Raw genomic sequence first — 22977 nt, 5'->3', positions numbered from 1 at the left:
CCCGCAGTTGCAGCAGACCACTACCCTGAACACTCCACAGTAACTATGAACCCTGTACCCGAGGTGACACCGCACACACCAGGCCCTACACAGACTCCTCACGACACTCGTATACCGGGCGTTTCATACGCATATATACCAGGTGCCTTGCACATGCGTGAGGGATCACTGATGTCTAGTGGGCTGGAACCAGCACAATGTCCGTCTCCTGTGCAATCACCACCACCTGCACCGGCACTTGTGCAATCACAGCCGGTGCTACGTAGAGCGCAGCGACAGATTCGACCTGTAAATATACTTGTAAGAAACTTCGCCCCATGGGGACTCTCTTTTAAAACAAAGGCGGGGGGTGAATGTGGTGAACTACATATACCTGTCTGGACATGCCCCCTGCTGACTGCTCCTGTGGCTCCTCCCACAGACCCCTGTATAAAGGCGATCAAGGCCTGAGCCCAGCCCTCAGTCTCCAGGATGTAGTATGGTGGTCAACTACTGCTTGTTCTTTCTTCCAGTCAATAAAAGCCGATATCTCACCTTACGTCTCAGAGTGAGTTATTGATGGTGCATCAAATGGCAAGACTGATTTTGAAATTTTCAAACATTAGCTTTGTAATTTTACATACTATACAGCTTTGTCCATGATTTAGTTGGATACTTTAATGATTATACAGGGATAGAAGCGTGACTGATAAGTTAGTAGCAGCAGAATTACGATCAGAGCCAGATTCTCAGTGCATCACCATACAGTGTAAAAGTAAACATCTCTATTTTGAACAAAATCCTAAAGCCAGCTGTTGCCAACACGTCCCAGAAGATCTAGTTTCTGAAATTGTTTTGAGCAGAATAATTTATTTTGGGCATTGTCAGTGTCTCTGTAACGGTTCAATGATGTATTCCAGTGTGTGTGTGTGTGTGTGTGTTCCCATTACATCAGGAATTTTGTCCAGTGACCAGAAGAATAATGATTTAACAATGTTACAGTACATCAGTGGGTTAAGTATGTTTAAATGATGATTTTCATTTAACCAATTTTGTTTAAAATCATTTAGCCTCATTTTCTTCAACCATGCAATTTTAAAGTCATTTTCTCCACTGCTTAAGTTATTCACTTGCTGAAAACCTGTGCTTAATCTCAATTTAGTGTCTGTTACCCAACCGCATCATTCGTAGACTAGGTGCCAGTTTGAAAATCGGTTAAGTAGTTTCTAAAGTACTAGCTTCATTCATTATTTAGATAACATGTTATTACACCCGAGATGTGGATGCCATATGCATGTTATAATAAAGCTAATCTGGCTTGGAAGTATTCACTGAGTAATAAATCCAACCTCCGTATTGCCACATCAATCATCGTATTTAACTTTGTAAAAAGATGTGCTATTTATGAATGCAGTTTGCAATAGAGTATCGGTTTTTCAACATACCATGCTGTTTGCTTGAGTCTGTTGTAAAATGCATCTTGAATCCACAATCATGAAATATTTTATCTTTATCTACATGGTTTATGCTGGAATAAAGCAATTCTGTCTAGCCAGATTTGGGCCACAGCTCCAGAAAATAAGAGATGAGTACGTGTTGTATAGAAATCTATACTTCTATACAACTTTTCAAGTTACGAGGTGATTGATAAGTTCGTGGCCTAAAGTAGAAGGAGTCAATTTTAGAAAACCTAGCACGTTTATTTTTCCTACATTTACACACTTAGTCCAGTGGTCGTGGAGTATACAGATCCCTTCTATGTAGAAGTTGGCATCTAGGGCCATAGCATGGGGTGTTTGATAAGTTTGTGACCTAAGGTAGGAGATGAGTTATTAGCTGCAAACTTTGCATTTCCTCTCAGAGTTGAACTGCATATGCATGTAACGTGAACTGTATAACTCATGTCCTTCTACCTTGGGCCACAAACTTATTACCCCTTGTATTAGACTTCTTTACACCAAATATCCAGGTATTTGTTATTTCTGCCTCTTGAATTCTTTCTGGATTTTAATTTGGATATGGGAGATTTTTTTTGAGACACAGAAAAGGTCCAGAGGAGGTTAATAACAATGATCCCAGGAATGAAGAAGTTAAGTTGTGGGGAAGCATTTGATGGCACTGGACCTGTACTCACTAGTGTTGAGAAGAATGAGGGGATATCCCATTGAAACCTGTCAAATATTGAAAGGCCTAGATAGGGAAGATGAAAAGCTTTGGGGACGATGTTTTCTATAGAGGGGAGTCTAGGACCAGAGTGCACAGCCTAAATAGAAGGACGTCCCTTTAAACCAGAGACAAGGAGGAATTTATTTAGCCAGAGGGTGGTGAAACTTTGGAATCCATTGCTACAAATGGCTGTAGAGGCCAAGTGATTGTGTACATTTAAAGCCGGGTGAAGTTCTTGATTACCATAGTAAGATTGTCAAAGGTTACCAGGAGAAGGCAGGAGAGTGGAATTGCGAGGGATAATTAATCAGCAATGATGGAAAAGCAGACCAGACGCAGTGGCCTGAATGGCTTAGTTCTGCTCCTATGTCTTATGGTCTTGTTTTTTTTAATTTTTGTGTTAAAATAGAGAATTTTCCTACTATCATTTCTCAAAACAACTGACAAAATAGCAAATGAAAGTGTCTTGGAAATATTTAGAATCTTTTTCTTTACAATAACAAGTATTGAAAATTTCTTTTTACAAAAGGAATGTATTTTTGGAAAATATTTTAAGTTTTAAAAACTGAAAGGTTTATGCGGGATGTTATGAGGTATTTTAGTAGTACACATTCCGATATGCAGATGATGGCAAATTAAGAATAAGAAATCAAAGATGCCTACCACAGAGTTAATGGTATTATACTAAAAATGTGAATAAAAGGTTCATAATTTTAATAACTTTTTAATAAACTGAAAATTATAAGGGGACACCTGTTTCTTTGAAAGACAGCATGAATCACTTTAATATGTTTAAAAATGATACTAAAAATTAAGTGACTTTTAATGTTGTACTTTCAATATCAAGATTTATTACCTATGGTTATCAAATTCTTGTGTTACTGATGCTGGGAACTTTAAGAAACCAGCTGTTGAAATTACCCTTCTGCTCAACTACTTCACTGTCTTATGGAAGGGATTTAAAATTTAATCAGGTTATTGTTGACTTTGTAACAAAAGCTCTTGTCCTCCTTTTCCAGGTGTGTAAATGAGTATGGAAGATTATGACTACCTATTTAAAATTGTCTTGATTGGAAATGCTGGTGTAGGAAAGACCTGTTTAGTACGAAGATTTACTCAGGTAAGGAAGCTGAGGTCCTGAATATTAAAATTTAATATTGAATATTTAAAATTTAAATTGGGATTACTCTGGTATGGGTGAAGTGTGGTGCACATTTTGTTGTTTTGATTCAGTCATGTCTGGCTAATATGGGGAGAAATTCTAACCTAAAATGTATGTAGCTTGAGCTACAAAATTGAATTTACAGGAGGGGGTCACTTAAGTGACATGGGTAAGTTCCCAATATTTCTTATCAATTTGCCTCGAGTTTTTCGTTTTGGCAGGGGCTAATAATTGTGATTTTGGTAAGGAAGAGGAATCTAGTTCAACAGTTTCCTGTACCCGAAACTACTATTATCTTTGAGGTAGTCTTTGGATTGATGTGGTTAGTAAAACAATAAATGAAGGGGAATGGGATGGTTCTCAGAATTTATCTTTTTGACGTTTTATTTAAAGAGAAGGGGCAGACTTGGGTGATGTTGGTCAGGTAACACTAACTTGGGTGAGGTGTTTAGGAAAATGTATATCATGGAGCATTACTGTTATGACTCAAACAAAAACATAGGATTGCAAGTGTAGATTTGCATCTTTTATACCGATGAGCATTTGTATTTTATATGCATCTCCTTTGCACAATTCAGGATATGTTGAATTTGTAGATTATGCATTTCCTTCGCACCATCTGCGTTAATGTCATCAATCTGGTTGTTGTATTGCATTACGTCAGATCATCCAACGCCGCTTCATTGTTCTGTTTCAATTAATCACTTCTCTGTGCTCATCTTGCTTACCCTTAGACGCTTCAGAGCCAGATTTAATATCACTGGCATATGTTATGAAATTTGTTTTGTGGCAGCAGTACATTGCAATACATAACTGCAAATTAAAAATTTAGTGAGGTAGTGTTCATAGTTTGGTTCATTGTGCATTCAGAAATCTGATCGAGAGAGGAAGAAGCTGTTCCTAAAAAGTTGAGTCATCAGCTTCCTTTAACTCCTCCTCAGTGGTACTAATGAGATGAGAGCATGTCCTGGTTGATGGATGCGGCCATTTATGTATTTGCCTCTATTACGTGAGGTAGCAAGTTCCATATTTTAACAATATGTAAGAAATTTCATGAAATAGTTATTGAATTTGATAATAAACTGTTTTGACTGTGCATGTGGAAATAGTTCTGTGTATCCTGTCATCCTTTTGAAGACCATCTTTGAAGTTATTCATTGGCCTTCTCACTTCTAAGAAAACCCTGCTGAATCATTCTTTGCTTATTACAATGTTAGGTTTGGTTTCAGCCTCAAATATGTACTGTCCAGTTGTCAATATGTCCATATTAAAGAATATAGATAATCAGAATAAGGTTTACTATCACCGATGTGTGGCGTGAAATTTGTTAGCAGCAGCAGTTCAATGGAATACATAATCTAGCAGACAGGAAAAAAAATAATAAGTAAAATAAAAATAAATAAACAAGTAAATCAATGGTATATTGAATAGATTTTAAAAAGTGCAAAAACTGTATATTTTAAAAAAAAAGGTGAAGTAGTGTCCAAAAGTTCAATATCCATTTGGGAATTGGATGGCAGAGGGGAAGAAGCTGTTCCTGAATCGCTGAGTGTGTGCCTTCAGGCTTCTGTATCTCCTACCTGATGGTAACAGTGAGAAAAGGGCATGCCCTGGGTGCTGGAGGTCCTTAATAATGGATGCTGACTTTCTGAGACACCGCTCCCTAAAGATGTCCTGGGTACTTTGTTTACGAGTGACCAAGATGGAACTGACTAGATTTACAACCTTCAGCTTCTTTCAGTCCTGTGAAGTAGCCCCTCCATACCAGACAGTGATGCAGCCTGTCAGAATGCTCTCTCTGATACAACTATAGAAGTTTTTGAGTGTATTTGTTGACATGCCAAATCTCTTCAAACTCCTAATAAAGTATAGCCACTTTCTTGCCTTCTTTATAACTACAACAATATGTTGGGACCAGGTTAGATCCTCGGAGATCTTGACACCCAGGAACTTGAAGCTGCTCCCTCTCTCTGCTGCTTATCCATCTGAGGATGTGTTTTATAGTAACCATGTGTCGGTTTACAAAGATGTGAGCAAGGTTTAACATTGCTTTTCATTTGTATTCCTTCAGAAATGACTAATGCTTATTTTTTTTTTAGTGACCTTGCTATCTTGCATTCTACATTTTTAAACATTCATGAATGTATGTTGTTTGATTTTTCCTAATTTTGTACTTTATTTGTATAAGCAAGGCAGCCGTTGTTGAGAGTAGGTCAGTGGTGAGAGTAGGAGTGTCAGGCTTTGACTCAAAGGAGGCCTCGGCTCGAAAGAGACGTTTGCTCTGGGTGAGGTTCTGTTAAGGTCTCCTTTCTTTTCCTCTTGCTGCACCGAGTGTAGTAAATGGCTGTTGTGTGTTCAAGTTTGTGATGTCAGAGACCCAGAGTCTCCCTGGGAACTACACCTGCATGAAGTGCATCCAGCTGCAGCTCCTTGAAGACCATGTTGGGGATCTGGAGCTGCAGCTGTATGACCTTTGGCTTGTACAGGAGAGTGGGGAGATAATTGATCAGAGTTACAGGGAAGTAGTCACCCCCTTAGTTGCAGGAGGCGAGTAGCTGGGTGACTGTCAGGAGAAATGGAAATGTGAATAGGCAGCTAGCACAGAGCACACCTGTGGCCATTCCCCTCAATAATAAATATACAGGTTTGGATACTGTTGTGGAGGATGACCTCCCAGGGGTCAGTGCTGTACTGGCACTGAGCATGGGACAGTGGTGCAGAAGGAGAAGAGGGGAGTGGTAGTGATAGGGGATTCAATAGTCAGAGGAACAGACAGCAGATTCTGTGGACATGAACGAGACACATAGATGGTATGTTGCCAGGGTCAGGGATGTCTCGGATCGCATACACAACATTTTGGAGAAGGGGAGGGAGCAGTCAGATGACTTGGTACATATTGGTACCGACGACATAAGAAGGAAAAACAGTGATCCTGAAGAGAGAATTAAAAAGCTAGGCAGAAAGCTGAGGAGCAGGACCTCCAGAAGAGTAATTTCTGGATTGCAGCCTGTGCCACGCACCAGTGAGGGTAGAAACAGGATGATTTGGCAGTTAAATGTGTGGCTGAGAAGCTGGTGCAGAAGGCAGGGCTTCAGGTTCTTGGGTCATTGGGATCTCTACTGGGGAGGTATGACCTGCTCAAAAGTGATGGGTTGCACCTGAACCCAAGGGGTACCAATATTCTCGTAGACAGGTTTGTTAGAGATGGCTTTTTAGAGCAGTTTGTCGTTGGGGAAGTATTGTAAGGATAAGTACTGGGTAAGTATCATGTAATGAACCAGAGGTGATTAGGGAGCATAAGGTAAAAGAATCCTTAGGAGGCAGTGATCACTATATGATTGAGTTCAACTTGAAATATGATAGGGAGAAAATAAAGTCTGATGTAGCTGTATTTCAGTGGCATAAAATAAATTGCAGTGGTGTGAGAGAGGAGTTCGCCAAAGTAAATTGGAAGGAGATGCTGGCAGGGATGACAGCAGAGCAGCAATGGTGTGAGTTGCTGGGAAAAATGAGGAAGGTGCAGGATGGGTGTATTCCAAAAAGAAAAAAATACTTAAGGCAAATGGTACAACTAGGCTGACAAGGGAAGTCAAAGCTAATGTAAAAGCAAAAGAGAGCATACAACAAAGTAAAAATTAGCGGTACGAGAGACACTTGGGAAGCTTTTTGAAAACCTACAGAGAGCAACTAAAAGAATCATTAGGAGGGAAAAGATGATATATGAAAGCAAGTTAGCAAATAGTATTAAAGTGGATAGTAAAAGCTTCAAGTATGTAACAAAACGAGAGATGAGTGGATATAGAACTTAAAAATTAGACCGGAGAAATGATAATGAGGGCCAAGGGGCAGATGAAATAAATGGGTATTTTGCATCATTCTTCACTGTGGAAGACACCAGCAGTGTTCCAGGTGTTGAAGGGTGTGAGGGAAGAGAAGTGAGTGCAGTTAATATTACAAGGGAGATGGTGCTCACAAAGCTGAAAGACATAAAAATGCATAAGTCAAAAGGATCAGATGAACTGTGCCCCAGTGTTCTGAAGGAGGTAGCGGGAGAGATTGTGGAGGTATTAGTAATGATCTTTCAGAAATCATTGGTGTCACAGGACTAGAAAATTGAAAATGTCACTCCACTCTTTAAGAAATGAGGAAGGCAGCAGGAAGAAAATTATATACCAGTTAGCCTGACCTGAGTGGTTGGGAAGATACTGGAGTCAGTTGATAAGGATGAGGTTATGGAGTACTTGGTGACACAGGGCAAGATGGGACGAAGTCAACATGATTTCCTTAAGGGAAGATCTTGCTTGATGAACCTTGAGGAATTCTCTGAGGAGATTACAAGTAGGGTGTTGTGTATTTGGACTTTAAGAAGGCCTTTGGCAAGGTGCCACACATGAGGGTGCTTACCATGTTAAAAGCCCTTGGTATTACTGGCATGGTTAGAGAATGGCTGATTGGTAGGAGGAAAAAAGGACCAGCCTAATTTTGCTTCTAAGTCTTATGTTCTTAGTCTTACTAGAATTATTTCCTATATAATCTTCCTCGTTCCTTCTCTCTCGCATACTTTTCTCACTCTCCTCCGTCATGAGTGATATCAGACCACATTTGGCAGTTGTGCATCGAGCAATCTATATTTACTGTCTGAAGAGATTTCTGTTAAACTTGAGTGCCCGTAGGAGTTATTTTGGACCTAGCTAGCTTACAGCCATGTCCCATTGCACTGATTTTCTTTTTCCTTTTCAGTCTTGATTTTTTTTTTGAACTGCTGTTTGTTTTTTTTTCCCCCTCCCCTTCTGGGTACAGTTTTTTATTTCTTTTCCTTGCGTGCTGATCCTTTCCTAGCAATATGGCAAGTAACAAGCTCCAGGGGCTCTTTTGATAGCATTCTTGAGCAATTCCCTGCAGTATAGGGTAGTAAATGGGGCAGCAACTTCTTTTCTGAACAAGAGAAAATCTGCAGATACTGGGAATCAAAGTAACACACACAAAATGGAGGAACTGATCAGGCCAGGCAGCATGTATGAAAAACAGTAAACAGTTGACGTTACAGACTGAGACCCTTTATCAGGACTGATGAAGGGTCTTAGTCTGAAACATCGACTGTTTACTCTTTTTTCATGGGAGTTTGCCTTGATTTTTTTGTTCATTTTTTAAACTCCGTCTCTCAGATCTGCAAGATCTGTGGAATTAGAGTTTGGAATTGCAATCCAAAGAGAATTTCTGTGCTAAATCTTTTGAACAGTGCACTGGAGCATTGAAGTGCGACTAGTGCTATTTTCAGCTGTTGTGTTGCTCTTTTGCATTCTCTATTCATGTTTTTCCTTGTACATCAGAATTCAGATCCTCCCCATTTAGTCTTTTATTTACTGTATATGTTGCATGGCACTTTACATTATGTGTTTTAAGAATATACACATCACAGCAGTGTGAGCCACTTAAATTAGCTCTGCTTAAAGACTCATTTATCACTTTGTTTGTCAGATCGTAAATGTAATAAATTCAAAGCCACAAGTGTTTGCTAAACCACAGAGTATATGGCAAGTCATGGCTGAATTGTACTGGATACAGTCCTTTGTCTGCAGTGTCCAGTTGCCCAGTCCTTTTGTCCACATCCAGAAGACCGCTTTTGCTGTCTTTTTGCCTTCTAAGTCCCTGCCCCAGAACGACTGGAGGACTTTGACAAAAGGCAAAACTGGCATTGGAGGAGCTTTTATCTGCATTCAGCGAGGACAATTTTAATGTTTAAATGCCTGACATTATTTCACATTTTGCCAGTTCCTCCTCTTATACGCTTGTGATTGCTAATGTGATTCCCTCTTCTCCATCGAGCAAGAGAAAATCTGCAGATGCTGCACATCTGAGAAACACACACAAAAGTGCTGGAGGAACTCAGCAGGCCAGGCGGCATCTATGGAAAAGACATTTCCGGCCGAGACCCTTCATCAGAACTGGAGTAAAAAAAAAGTTAAGGTGTCAGAATTAGAAGGTGGGGGGAGGGGAGGAAGAAAGACATGGTGATAGTTGAAACCGGGAGGTGAGGGGAGGGATGAAGTACAGAGCTGGGAAATTGATTAGTGAAAGAGATACAGGGCTGGAGAAGGGGGAATCTGATAGGAGATGACAGAAGGCCATGGGGGAGAAAAAAGGGGAAGGAACACCAGAGGGGGGTGGTGGGCAGGTAATGAGATGAGGTGAGAGAGGGAAAAGGGGATGGGGAGTGGTGAAGGGGGGGGACACTACTGGAAGATTGAGAAATCGATGTCCATCCACCTTGCTTGTATCACAGGAACTATTTGGACGTGTCATTCTTTGGCTAAGTTGAATTATCTTTAAATATTCCACAGTAATCTTCATTTGCAAATATAAGATTTGCCCCCTTATAATCAATATACACTCCAGTATACACTAGTCTACCACCCAATGTACACTCAATGGCCACATTATTAGGTACATTATTACATTAATACAAATATTTAATCAGCCAATCATATGGCAACAACTCAATGCCTAAAAACATGCAGAGAGGGTCAAGATGTTCAGTTGTTCAGACCAAATATCAGAACAGGTAAGGAATGCGATCTAATTGATTTTGACCACAGATCGATTGTTGGTGCCAGACAGGGTGGTTTGAGTATCTTAGAAACTGCTGACTTCCTGGGACATTCATTAACAACAGTCTCTAGGGTAGTGGTCACCAACCTTTTTAAGCCCAAGATCCCCTATCTCAGCCTTAGTAAAAGGCAAGATCGACCCCAGATCAATTAGTTACATGCATGCCCACCAGGGCAGAAAAGACCGGAAGTAAAACCCCGCAACCTGGAAGTAGAAATAATGTTATATACACCAGGGGTACCTACCCCTTTTTTTTTGCACCGCAGATGGGTTTAATACAACGGGTTTGTCTTTAAGTGCAGGGTACTTGGACTCAGGGTACCGAAGCAGTTTTGAGGGCTTCATTGCCTCATTAAGCAGCCTCCAGGTCCGAGCTCCAGCCTCCTGCCCACCTGCCGCCAGATGCCTTGGCCAGGTGTGGCTGATGGTGGGTGGGGTGAGAGGACAAGGTCAGGGCCAAAGGTCCCCGTGCCGGGGCCGCGGCAGTCGCAGACCAGAGAGAGCGAGTGACCGAGCGAGGGGTGTGACAGGGCGCCTGCCCTCCCTTGTAGGACCTATCAACCAACAAAAGTTTGTTTCAGTAGATCGCAGTGCAGTAGCTGCTCTGATGCTTATGAAACCCTGAGCCCAAATTAGGTCTGCGAATATTTTAGCACCAGGTTCCCCACGAACATTCGGTGTGTTAAGCAGGTTTGGAGGTAGCGCTCCAGGCCAGTAGCGATAGCACTTCCCGCCAGCAGCCTGAGGCCAGCCAGTGATCCCTGGCGTGAGGGTATCACTGCGTGTAGGCAACTGATGACCTCGCGTTGGTTCAACTTCAACAGTGGGCGTGACAGGAAATGAGGAAAGATGCAGCTGACTCGTATCATTTCCTCGCGGACCAGTAGTTGGCGACCACTGAAGTACACTGCGTAGTGCAGGGGAGCTACACGCATGCGCACTGGGCAGAAAGAACGGAACTAAACCCCCGCAACCCGGAAACAATCTCTCAACAGTATTTGTGTATTTCTTTTTCTTTTTTTTCCGGGATCTACTGGGAAAGTCCAAAGATTGACGGGTTGGCGATCACTATGCTAGAGTTTACAGAGAATGGTGCAAAAACTTAAAAACATCCAGTGAGTGGTAGTTCTGTGGATGAAAATGTCTCGTTAATGAGTGGTCAAAGGAGAGTGGCCAGACTGGTTCAAGCCAACAGGAAAGTGATAGCAAATCAAATAACCACACATTGCAACAGTGGTGTACAGAAGAGCATCTCTGAATGTACAACATGTCGAACAAGATGTACCTATTAAAGTGGTCACTGAGTGTATACTGTCCTCTTCCTTTATAAGTGACTTAAGTGTAAGAGGTTGAAGTCCCAAATTCCTGGCAATAATGGTATCCTGCTGAATGAAATACATTAACTATATCCCACCTATGACTCTGTCCTTTTTCCATGTCTGTAATTAAATGTGTTCCATTTCTTGAATAAACATTTCAGAAGGCTCAGAAGACACTCCTTTTCAAAATGTTAGAAGTCTTCACAAAATTCTGTATGTTGGACGTAAAGTACAATTTCCAATGTTTGATCAAGTGCTCATTCATTCTGTAGCCCTTTAGCAGTTTTGAGTATTGAACTCCTTTGGTAATGGAAGACTTGGCTTATGGAATTGGACTTTATTCAAAATTTTCCATCAGTTTTAAAGAATTTTTCCAGATGTGTTAGTTAATTGCAGAAATGAGAACATTTTCAGGACTCGTGCAATAGAAATTGCAGCAATTTAATTAAAAATAAGAGCAGTCTTTAAAAATAAAGCTGTAAGGCCATCAAATCTACCCTTTGGACAAGGGACATTCTGACTCTGTCCCATTGTAACCTCATAAAAAGACAATAAATAAAAGGTCATCAATAGACCCTCATTGAAATGTCCATCTCTGGTTTGTGGAAATGTTAGTTTATGCATGGTTCTCAGGAACTGACCTTTGTGTAGCTGGGAACTGCCTGTAATTCCTTACACAGATTTTGGACTTAAAAGCCCCCAAGAAAATCATTCCACAATATTACAATGTAGCTTTAACTTTGTTCTTGAATTCAATGTATAATCAGAATTGTACAGCATTAAATAAATAGTAAAGATTTATAATGCAGCTTGACATAAGTAATTGTTACAACTTCTGTGCCTTCTAAATGGTGAATTTTTAATTGCCCATGTTAACATTGCTTTCACTACTTAACTCCCTGTGTTAAATAAATGGCTCAATTCTAAGTGAACATGACAACATTAAAGAAGATGAGCAGGAGTAGGCCATCTGCCCCATCAAGCTTGCACTGCCAATCAATAAGATCAGGGTTGAACTGGCTGTGGATTCAGCTCCAGCTACCTGCCTTTTCCGCACAGCCCTCCAGTCCACTGTTACGCAAAAATATATCAAATTGTGTCTCATGTTTAATAAGGCAGCCTCTACTGCTTCTCTGGGCAGAGAATTTCCTAGATTCACTTGTCTCTAGGAAAAGCAGTTTCTCCTCATCTCCATCCTCAATCTATCCCCCTTGAATATTGAGGCGATGTCCCCTGGTTTTAGTCTTACCAGTGGAAACAACTTTATTCTCTTTTAATGCATTTTAGATTTGTGTCCATTTCAAGGATTATACATTTAATTATTTTTTTAAAAAGAAGATTTCATGCCTTTGGCCCTGTCTCCAATCCCAAATCCAATCTTTAGGTCTGAAATTCAAAAAGAGTGAAATATTACAAATAGTGTAACCCTTCTCTACCAAGTTTGCACATTTTAGGGCAAGTATTATTTAAGTGAGCTGAAAAAAAGACTTGGGATACTCCCAATATCTATTTGCCCTTCTTAGTTTGGTGGGTCTACTCCTTATGGTAGGAACTTCTGCCCATTTAATAAAGATGATCAAGAAATACTAGACAATGACACAGTTTATGTCTAGGTTGTCCAATTTTACTAGAAACCGCTTGAAGCATATGTATTTCCTGTACTGTATCAAGTTTCTCTGAAAGAAATTATTGTGATCATAAAACTATCCACGTTATATTGCTATGATATTGCTATGTGTTCACAACCATGATGTCTTAATTTCCTTTTTTTTCTTTCATTTCTAGCAAGTGCATATGTATGTATGTTTAATCTATGCTTAAAAATCTACAATGTGCTCTTTATTTCTTGCTTTAGAAGGAAGTATAAATAGTGTTTCTGTATTTATTTATGCATCCGAAAGAACGGGATCTTTGCCGGTGTTCGGGAGTTGGAATTGGGTGTGATGATCAGATAAGTAGTTTGGGGTGGAAAGTCTTAGAAACTCTTCCCTTTGCTCTGGGGAAGAGATTATGTTCATTGCAGAAATCTGGGGGGGAGGGAGGGAAAAGTGGAATTTCAAGCCAGGTCTACAGGAAAGAAAATGGTGGACCAAAGGAGATTGTCTTTAAGGAGTAGGACCTTAAAAGAATGGGGAGTAGAGATAAAATTTTCAATGATTGTGTCCTTAGGCTGACACTGGGAGAATCTTCAATGATTATGATCTGGGAGGATGGATGGGAACTTCTCCATTGAAATAGGACCTAGCAAGAGTGGAAGTTTGGCCAAAAATCAGGGGTTAAAATTAGGAATGGGATCTTTGCCAGAGTTAGGAGACTGCAGTTGGGTGAGATGATCAGATAAATAGCTGGGGGCAGAAGCAAAGTTGGTAGAGATCAAAGACTGAATATAATTGGGTGAAACTAGCAGAACAATTGCAGGAATTGGGTTAGAAGTTGATCTGAGGAGTCTTGGAAGGTCATGAGTTGGATGGACATTAATGTTGGGGGTTGGGATCGTCAGGGTTGGCGATTAGGGAATGTTGTAGAGATGTGAGCTGAAAGACCATTGCTAAGTAATGTCCAGTAAACAGATGATTCAATCCGGTGTAGTATTATTAAAACATTGTTGTTCCTAGCGTATCTAATGGTAGTTGCTTCTGGCACAAGTTGACCTAAATTTCCCTGCAATATTTCAAAAGCAACATTATCTGGAATTAAATCATTCAAAGTTCAATGATGAAGTAAAATTTGGACACATGGACGAGGTTACTTTGTGTTGAGAATTGCCGGAAACGTCTTGGAAATGGTTCTTAACACCCTCTGCTCTTGGGCAGTGTTGATGTTCTTTGTAGAATTTTGGGGAAAAAGAGTGGAATTTCAAACCAGAGGAAGGATTGCTGCTTGAACTTGCTTGGCCTTCTGGGGAAATTCCCATTCTTTAGGCAGCACTAACTTGGAAGCAGAAGTACTGATGCTCAGCAAAAAAACACATTTTAAGAAATGTTTCCTTTAAAAATTACATTTGTGGTGATTTCCATGCTTTCCTGGTGGCTCTTGCCTGTTTGAAATGTACTTCCCCTGGTGTTCTGAAATCATCAGCTGATGCCAGGGAAATGGAACTGAAACTACTGTTGCTGATTACCATCCTAGAAACACAGAACATAATTTTATATAAAGTTCCATTTCCCATTGATTTGATGGAGGTGGTAAACTACTTAAAAATGGGGCAGGAAATGCTCCCAGTAATTTAGCAGGGGAAACATTATATTACCAGCTAAATTTCTGGTTATTTTAGTTTTAGAAATGTTTTTTATTTCTGGAGTTGATGACCTGTTAAATGACTGCAAATTCTTCCGAGTTCTGTTACATCAAGTTTCTCCACAACCCTCCCACCCCCCACACTATTTAGTCAAGAAAGGTGTCTTGATACAAATAAGGTTTATGTGGTTATTTCAGAATTGCATTGATCAAGGTGAATATAAAATTAATAAATGTATACTGTTGTTACAGGGTTTGTTTCCACCAGGCCAAGGAGCCACAATTGGAGTTGACTTTATGATTAAAACTATTGATATAAATGGAGAAAAAGTGAAGGTACAGTATTACTGTTCAAATCCCTTTGACATGTGACAAATTTTGACAAATCAAAAACTTGAGATTTGCAGAGTATTTTACATTTTATATAGCATTGCATTTAATTCAGTTTGGTACTTGATATACTGTTGATATAATTATGCTTATCACTGATGATACATTGTATTTCAAAGAATATTTATTCTCACTAAAATGAATTATTGGGCAAAATGTTTAAGGATTAAACAGAATAATAAAAGACTAGCTCTTAGTTCAGATATCATTCATTTAAAAAGAGCTATCAATATGAGGAACAGGTTGAACATAAAATTAGGATTACTACTGTTACGAACCCCGTAACTGGGTCACTTACCAGCAAAGATGGAGATGTCCTTTGACATCTGATGATACTATTTTTAACAGTATTTATTAGTAAAATTACACAAAAATAATATCAATGCAAATATACAGATAATATACGTCGTCAATGCTAAATCTAAAAGTGCGGGTATAATAATAATCAATAAGAAATAGCTCTATCGTTGTCTAGGGGATAATGTATTGTCCGATGGAAATATAAAGTTCACTCATTTTATGCAGGCTGCAGCCTTTGGGGACCGCTGTGTTGCAATGGTGAGAGAGAGAGAGAGAGATTTGGAGAAAAACTTGCCGATTTTCCTTTTATGATTTTGATCCGTTGGAGTCTCGGTGTGGCCGTTCACTTGTGGCCTCCCCTTTAGCTAAACCGTTCTTCCGTGGTGAGCCTGCCAACCCAGGCAAGGGAGGACGCACACAAGCCCCACCGGCTTTTGCTATAAAACGCTGTCACTGGATTTCCAGCGTTTCTCCTGGTGCATCTAAAGGGGTTGTTCTCCAGACCCCTCTTTTATCCTTACTCACGGGGTCTCAGATGTCAATCAGGTTGGAATGATGCAATCCCTCAACCAGACCACTCTGGTCGTCCCCTGAGGGGCTTCAATGAATAGTACAGTACTCAATACTCAATTCCATCTCCAAGAGACAATGGCCGTTATCAGTAGTTCCATTTCGCTGAGGCCAGGACACATTCCAGACCCTGTGTATTCTGGATGTCTCTCTCTCTCATTTCCTGGGTCTCAGACCCAAATTAATAGCGATCTTGCGATTCTCAAAAAGGAGGGGGCAACTTTGTACCCTTCGGTCCCTCAGAGTTGCGTCACATTCGTAACATTACTTAGTCCAATTGATGGATATTTGGTTTTGCAACATTAGGGGTGTCCTGATGGATTTTTAGGAACCAACTGGGAAGCTTTCATATTGACTGTTTAACTGTATGGTTCACTAATTGGGTTTTATTTGCACTCGTACGGGGACCAGTTTGGTTCTTGCAGGAATGAAAGAGGTGGCTCTTTCTTTTCTTCATCATGCAGTCCAGCATTAATGGTAGCTAGTATTCCCATTGGCAAGTTCGAGAGCAGCAGAATCTGTGAGGTTTTCTTTTGTGATGTTAGTTGCAGTTTGTTTCTGTATTTGGTGTAATTCTCTTGGGTTTCACCATCACTTCTCAGTGGGCCAGTTGTGTTTGGTCAGTTCTGTGGGATTATGGGAAAGAAAGTAATAACAAAAATGCCAGTGTACTTTGATGGAACACGGGTCATAAATGGGATGATTCCTAATTTACTGCAGTTGGAGAAGAAATGGCAGAACTACGTATTTTTAGATATTGTTGTCACTTTATTCCTCTGCGCAAAAAAAAAACAAGCAAATCTGATCAGGCACGGTGATCAACCCACAAATCCCTCCTCCTGCACAAAAAAAACAAACAAATCTGATCAGGCACGGTGATCAACCCACAAATCCCTCCTCCTGCACAAAAAAACTCAAACAAATCTGATCAGGCATGGTGATCAACCCCCAAATCCCTCCTCCTGCACAAAAGAAACAAACAAATCTGATCAGGCACGGTGACTGTGGTGAACTACAGTCTGGACTACCTGTCTGGATTCGCCCCCCCCCCCCCCCCCCCCCCCGCTGACTGCTCCTGTGGCCCCTCCCACTGACCCCGGTATAAAGGCGATTGAGGCCTGAGCCCGGCCTCTCAGTCTCCAGGATGTAGTATGGTGGTCACTCACTACTTGTTCTTTCTTCCAGTCAATAAAAGCCGATATCTCACCTTCACATCTCAGAGAGAGTTATTGATGGTGCATCAATTTCATTGACTGGAAGTTTTAAAACATGGAAAGTATTTTACATCCGGAAAAATTGGATTTGGACCCCCAAGCCCCTGAAGCAGCTCTTGCCTTTGAACTCTGGCTTGCATGCTTCCAATCATACTTGGAGGAGGTTAGTGCAACTGAACCCGCTGTTATGCACAGAATTCTCCTCTCAAGGGTCACCCCAAAAGTTTACTCACTTATCAGAGACCTGTCGACCTATCAAGGGGCACTGGACGCCCTCAAAAGACAGTACCAGCGGCTGGTCAACACCGTCTACGCAAGACATCGCTTAGCTACGTGATGACAGCTGCCTGGATAGTCGAGCGCTGAGTTTCTCCGAACCCTACAGACACTTGTGCGAATTTGCGACTGCAAAACTCTCACAGCGGTACGGCATGCAGAGCTCCTCATACGAGACGCCTTTGTTACGGGGATCAGGTCAGTGTACGTGCGCCAGCAGCTGCTGGAAAATGCCGATCTTACCTTGTGCTCGGCGATTGAGACAGCCGACACACTGGAGGCTGCTCTGCACAACGCTGACGCTGTCCAGCCGCGCGATCCCCCGCCGGTTCCGTGGACACCTCAGACCCCGTCGCCACCGGTTCCCATGAGCGAATTCGCCAACGCCGGTGCCAGTCGCAAGCCTGCGCAGTGTTACTTCTGCAGACTCGAAAAGCACCCTCGAAAACACTGCTCGGCCCGAGAAGCGACCTGTTCCAGCTGTGGGAAGAAGGGCCATTTCGCTAAGGTCTGTAAGTGTAAACCACGAGCGGGGTCGGGCAGCGCTGCGTGTGAGGCACGGGGGCTGCCATCTTGGTCGCACAATGGAAGCTATAATTGGTGCAGTGGGCCAGCAAACACTGGCTTGTGCCCCATCCTGCAGACTGCCTGCTACGAAGTTTGCTCACGTTGCCTCTGCCTCCCTGAATCCTCTCGGAGACTCCAGAGCACTGAAGCACCCAGGCGATCTCCAGGCAGCAAAACACAGGGTCGGACAGTTCCAGAATCACATTCAAGATGAGAAAGAAACATAACAGACATAAAAAGAAGTGAAAAAGATGGTTTCATGATCTATCCAGAAGATGTTGATCAATGGAGCAATTTACACAGGCACCACCTTGGCTGGAAGTCACTGTGGTCAATAAAACAGCGAATTACAGGTCAAAGGGGAAAAATTGTGGAACCCAATGAGTCTAGCAGCATCTGTGGGAGAAAGGGAATTGTTAATTTTTTCAGCTGAAATCCTGCATTAGGACTTGCTGTGGTGCCTGTCCCACTAGTTCCTCTGTTGCTCCTGATTCCAATATTTGCAGTCTTTTGTTTCTCAAGTGAGTTTGAGATGTTGTACAAACATCTGAGCAACCATTCAGGAAAAATTGGTTGCTGGATGTCGAGAATGACTTGTGGGGTGGAGAGGAGAGAGGTTGTTGGCATGGTCTCTGCCTGTCTACAGGAGTGTTAACAGCAAGAGCAAGTAGACTGTAGGGATTTTAGAGGACAGAGAATTTATCTGAGGATAAAAAAAATGTAATACCAGAAATAAATTTTTTAAAATATCTATTTTTGATAAAAGCCTGAGGAAGAATTATTTTTGAGGGGTCTAAATGTACCAGAAGTTGTTCAGAAAGCTCAATAATGTACATGGCATCCAACCTGAGATATGTAAAATTATGGATGTAGGGAAAAAATAAGGGGGAGAAAGAGAAAATGAGATACTGTGACATTAACATAGTGACATAAAATCAGTTAGACTAAAGAGGAAAGGCTGCATTTGGTGACCAATTTTACAGCCCATGAGAATGGAGATTACTCTGCAGTCAATCAACTTTAGTGATTGAACAGCTGTTAAGTGACCAAGATTAATATAGAGCAAGTAATTTCTACATAACAACCTATTGCTAACTGCATTTTGTTTGGAAAGTTAGTGTGGTTTTACTGAGGAAATGTTGTAGTTTGTTTCCTCTGCTGTTTAAGTAGACTGTTTGGTAGAGGAATAGGTTTTTGCTGTCCAAATGATCATTAGCTACAAATCATGCGCCCTGACGCCTCCAATTAATTGGCTGAATGGCCCTGGTAATAAAACCCTGAAAAGGAAGTTTTTCTATTGTAGTAGATGGACACACTGTAAGAGTTGAAATTTGGGAAGATGTGGAACAACCACTTTTGCTTCCATGGATTCTATATTGGGAGACTGGAACATGGACCTGTTCAGCCTCGTTGGCCCAAGATTTTGTTGATGTTGTGCCAACCATTTAACCTATTCCGAGATCAATGTAACTTCTCCCTCTCACATAGTCATCCATTTTTAATTTCATCCATGTGTCTATCTGAAAGTCTTTAAAATGTCCCTAATGTATTTGAGTTGACTATCACCTTTGACGATGTGTTCTACATACTGCGTGAGTATATATGTAGACATTTCCCCTCCCCCTTTACATACCTCCAATTACCTTAAAACTATAATAACACTAACACCCACACCCCACCAGAATTCAACAGGTTGGGCAGCAACCTATGGAAAAGAGTAAACATTTACAGTTGTGGATCGAAACCCTTCTTCAGGACTAAAAAGGAAGGGAGAAGATGCTAGAATAAAAAAAGTTGGGGGGGGGGGAAAGAGAGGAAGGAGGCTAGCTGGAAGGTGATGGGTGAAGCCTGGTGGGTGGGAAAGGTCAAGGGCTGGAGAAAGAATCTGATAGGGGAGAGGAGTGGACAATAGAAGAAAGGGAAGGAAGAGGCAACCCAGTGGAAGTAATACTTTTCCATATTGTCTGCTCCTATTCCTCTTTGAGGTTATGGTAAAGGTCAGGGAGTTGTGGTCACTGCCTCCAAAATGCTCACCCACTGAGTGATCTATCACATGACCAGGTTCATTGCCTAGTACCAGATCCAGTATGGCCTCTCCTCTAATCTGCCTGTCCTGGTTTTATGTTAGAAATTTTTCCAGGACACATCTAACAAATTCTGCCCCAGCCATAACTGCAACCCTGGATCTTTCCAGTATCAATCTGCTCCTCTGTTTTTTTGCTATTGCAGGTGTTTATAGAGTACTCCCAATAGAGTGATTGCCGCCTTCCTGTTTCTGACTTCCAGTCACACATTCAATGGGGAACCCCTCCATGCTAATTTCCTTTTCTGTGATACTATCCCTGATTAACAATACCACTCCTCTACCTCTTTTACTTCATTCCTTGTTTGTCCTCTTTGAAACATCTAACCTCCGGAACATCTGGTTGCCTCTCCTGCCTTGTGACAGTTATGGCTCTGTTATGGCCACAATACGTAGTTTCATGTACTGATCCATCCTCTCAGCTTATCACTCTTGTGTCTGATATTTCTTGCATTAAACACATTTCAACCCATCCAATGACTGCATTTATGCCCTAGCCACAGCCAGTTCTTCTGCACCATCTCTACATGTTGCATCTACCTTTACATCAGCTGCTCCATCCTCCGACCTATCATTCTTGTTCCTCTCCTTCTGCCAAATTAGCAGCTCGAGCAAACCTATCTGTAAGGACATTAGTCATCTCTTGAGTTCGGGTGCAATCTATCCCTTTTGTACAGGCCACACCTTCCCCAGAAGCGATCCAAACGATCCAGAAATCTGAAACCCTGCGCCCTGCACCAGTTCCTCAGTCACACGTTTATCTGCTGTATCAACCTATTCTTACTCTTACCGGCAAGTAGAACAGTCAGTAATTCAGAGATTCCTTGATGTCCCTTCAGGACTTCATTCCTTTTACCACCTGTAGTGGTTACTTGAAAATGAACCAAAGATGTTCATAGACTAAGCAAGGGCTGACGCATATGACACATTCCAAATAATGAAATTCCAAAGTTCAAGAGAATGTTTGATCCTTTATTAAGAAATCAGCAAGACAAACAATTTTATAGCAATAAAAAAAAACCTAATGAAACTAAAACTAGCGATGTAACGAAATGAGGACTATGTGTTAGCGGTCAACAAAAAAGCCCCTGACCCTCTCCCTGGCTTTAAACAGATCAAATGACTTTAGACTAAGTGTGAATACATAACTATACTCCACTTGCTTCTACCATGTCCCAATCCACATGACAAATTACCCATAATAAACATGCAGCACAAAATACAATACAGACATAAAATGTGGCTCCTTCATCTCAAACCCTAATAATTACACTACCATAATTACAACTACATATACCAAAAAAGAGACATGAAATTTATGGAAATGTCCTCTTTCTTCTTCCAGTCATGTTATGTAACAGTCAACAAGGCCAGAGTTTACTAGGTCCTGTAAAAGGCAGATCTTGGTTATAGGTCTGTCCAGACACCTGGTCTTGATGCACACCTACTGCACAAATCCTCTTCTTGTTGGAAAGACTTGAATGGCTCCTCCTATAATCTATGAGTTTTGAGGCGCTGTGTCTTCACCTAAAAGCACAAGGTCTCATGGGAGGAAATTGCAGCTGTGGTAAATACTCCTTGAACCACCGTTTCCAAAACAAGTTGGACATATTTTGCACCTGCTTCCATTCACAACAACCATAGATGTTTATCTTTTGGAACTCTCCTGGTGGTAAGGATTGTGAGGTCTTTTGCTTGGGTATGAATGCATTCAAATCATTGGTGTCAGAGGATGCTTTAGTAATTGGATGACCATTGATAATGGCCTCTACTTCACAAAGGACTGTGTGGAAGCCCTTTTTCATCAAGATTTTGTACCTTCATGGTGGAAATGAGGACCTTTTGAACAGACCTGATCAATTTCTACCATGTTTCTCCATGATGTGAACCAGCCGTGGGGGTTAAAAATTCACTCAATTCCTTTCTGAAGCTCTGATCCGTGAGTGATTCTCGCTTCTCAATGGTTCTCTCAATTCGTGCTTAGCTCCAACATTGTTGCATTATCAGAGCGCAGTTCACGAACCTGTCCTTGTCTTGCTAAACAGCATTAAAGTGCATTAACAAAGGAATCTGTGTCTAAAGAAGATGCCACTTCAATGTGAGCAGCTTGTATATCTAGTCAGGTAAATATGACCCCATACCTCTTCACTGTACTTCTTCTGCTCTTCACCTCAGAAGGTCCAAAGTGGTTCATTTGTACACATGCAAATGGAGATTCATCTGGGGAGACCCTGTCCAGAGGTAGATCTGCCATGCACTAGCATTCTGGAGCTGTGTGCAACTGTTGACAAACAACACACTTGGACAGGATTCTTACAGCTGTATTAGCAGTGGGAATCTAGTATTTTTGGCACAACTAGGATAATGTGGTCACGGCCACCATGTCCCATTCCTTTATTTACATGCCTCAGAATGATGTCTGAGATATGAAGATCCTTTGCCAATGGGATCACACTTCCTCCCTTTTGCAAACTCAAGAGTTCACCTGGAAATCTTTGGTAAAGCCCAATGATTTCCACTTCAGCCTTTCCAAGCTCCTCCACTGAGAGACCATCTCAGCCATCTGACCTTTGACTTTCTCAATCTCTTGCTCCAAAGAATAGCCCTTGTTGTTCTTTATCCAAGTCAGATTGAGAAAGAGTGATGTTCAGTTGTTTCCTCTTCTAAGAAACAAGACCAGGTTTTTAAGTAAAGAATCCACGCTACTGTATTCTTCAAATGGGTCCAAGGTGAGAAGTGATGGATTATATATGTTATGGTGTCCACTTCCTCTTCAATCTGCATGGCATTCATAGTAACACTCTTGACTTCTGGAACGAACAGGATTCACAGGCCATTCCCTCTTGACGACTATACCTATTGGTACAGATGAAGTGCAGTGTTGTATTAATAAGGTTGTTAATTCATTTTGTTTCCTCGTAATATCCATAATACTAATCTGACATCTGTTATTGCCCCCATGATCCCTTTCAGCTGTTAGATATGACATGCAGTAGGTTTGGAGTGCCACCTTGGTGAAGGCTGAGAGTAAACACCTTGACCTACCTCTTGGGTATTTAACTCTTGTTTCAATGACACTTGAATAAATGAATCAACATTAACATT

At 41.2% G+C, this 22977-nt stretch overlaps 1 protein-coding gene across 4 annotated transcripts in view; it reads left to right on the top strand.

Annotated features, from left to right (window-relative positions):
* Positions 1 to 22977, top strand: part of rab30 (RAB30, member RAS oncogene family) — a 75779-nt gene that overhangs the window by 28822 nt on the left and 23980 nt on the right. For all 4 annotated transcript variants that reach the window (XM_059964507.1, XM_059964509.1, XM_059964510.1 and 1 more), the window contains 2 exons: positions 3165 to 3265; positions 14725 to 14808. In XM_059964507.1, coding sequence (XP_059820490.1) covers positions 3173 to 3265; positions 14725 to 14808 — 177 coding nt within the window. In that variant the 5' untranslated portion in view covers positions 3165 to 3172. The remainder of the gene's footprint in view (positions 1 to 3164; positions 3266 to 14724; positions 14809 to 22977) is intronic.

The sequence above is a fragment of the Hypanus sabinus genome, chromosome 3 (genome assembly GCF_030144855.1).
Source record: "Hypanus sabinus isolate sHypSab1 chromosome 3, sHypSab1.hap1, whole genome shotgun sequence".
NCBI lineage: Eukaryota > Metazoa > Chordata > Chondrichthyes > Myliobatiformes > Dasyatidae > Hypanus > Hypanus sabinus.
This window is presented reverse-complemented; position numbering and strand designations above follow the sequence as displayed.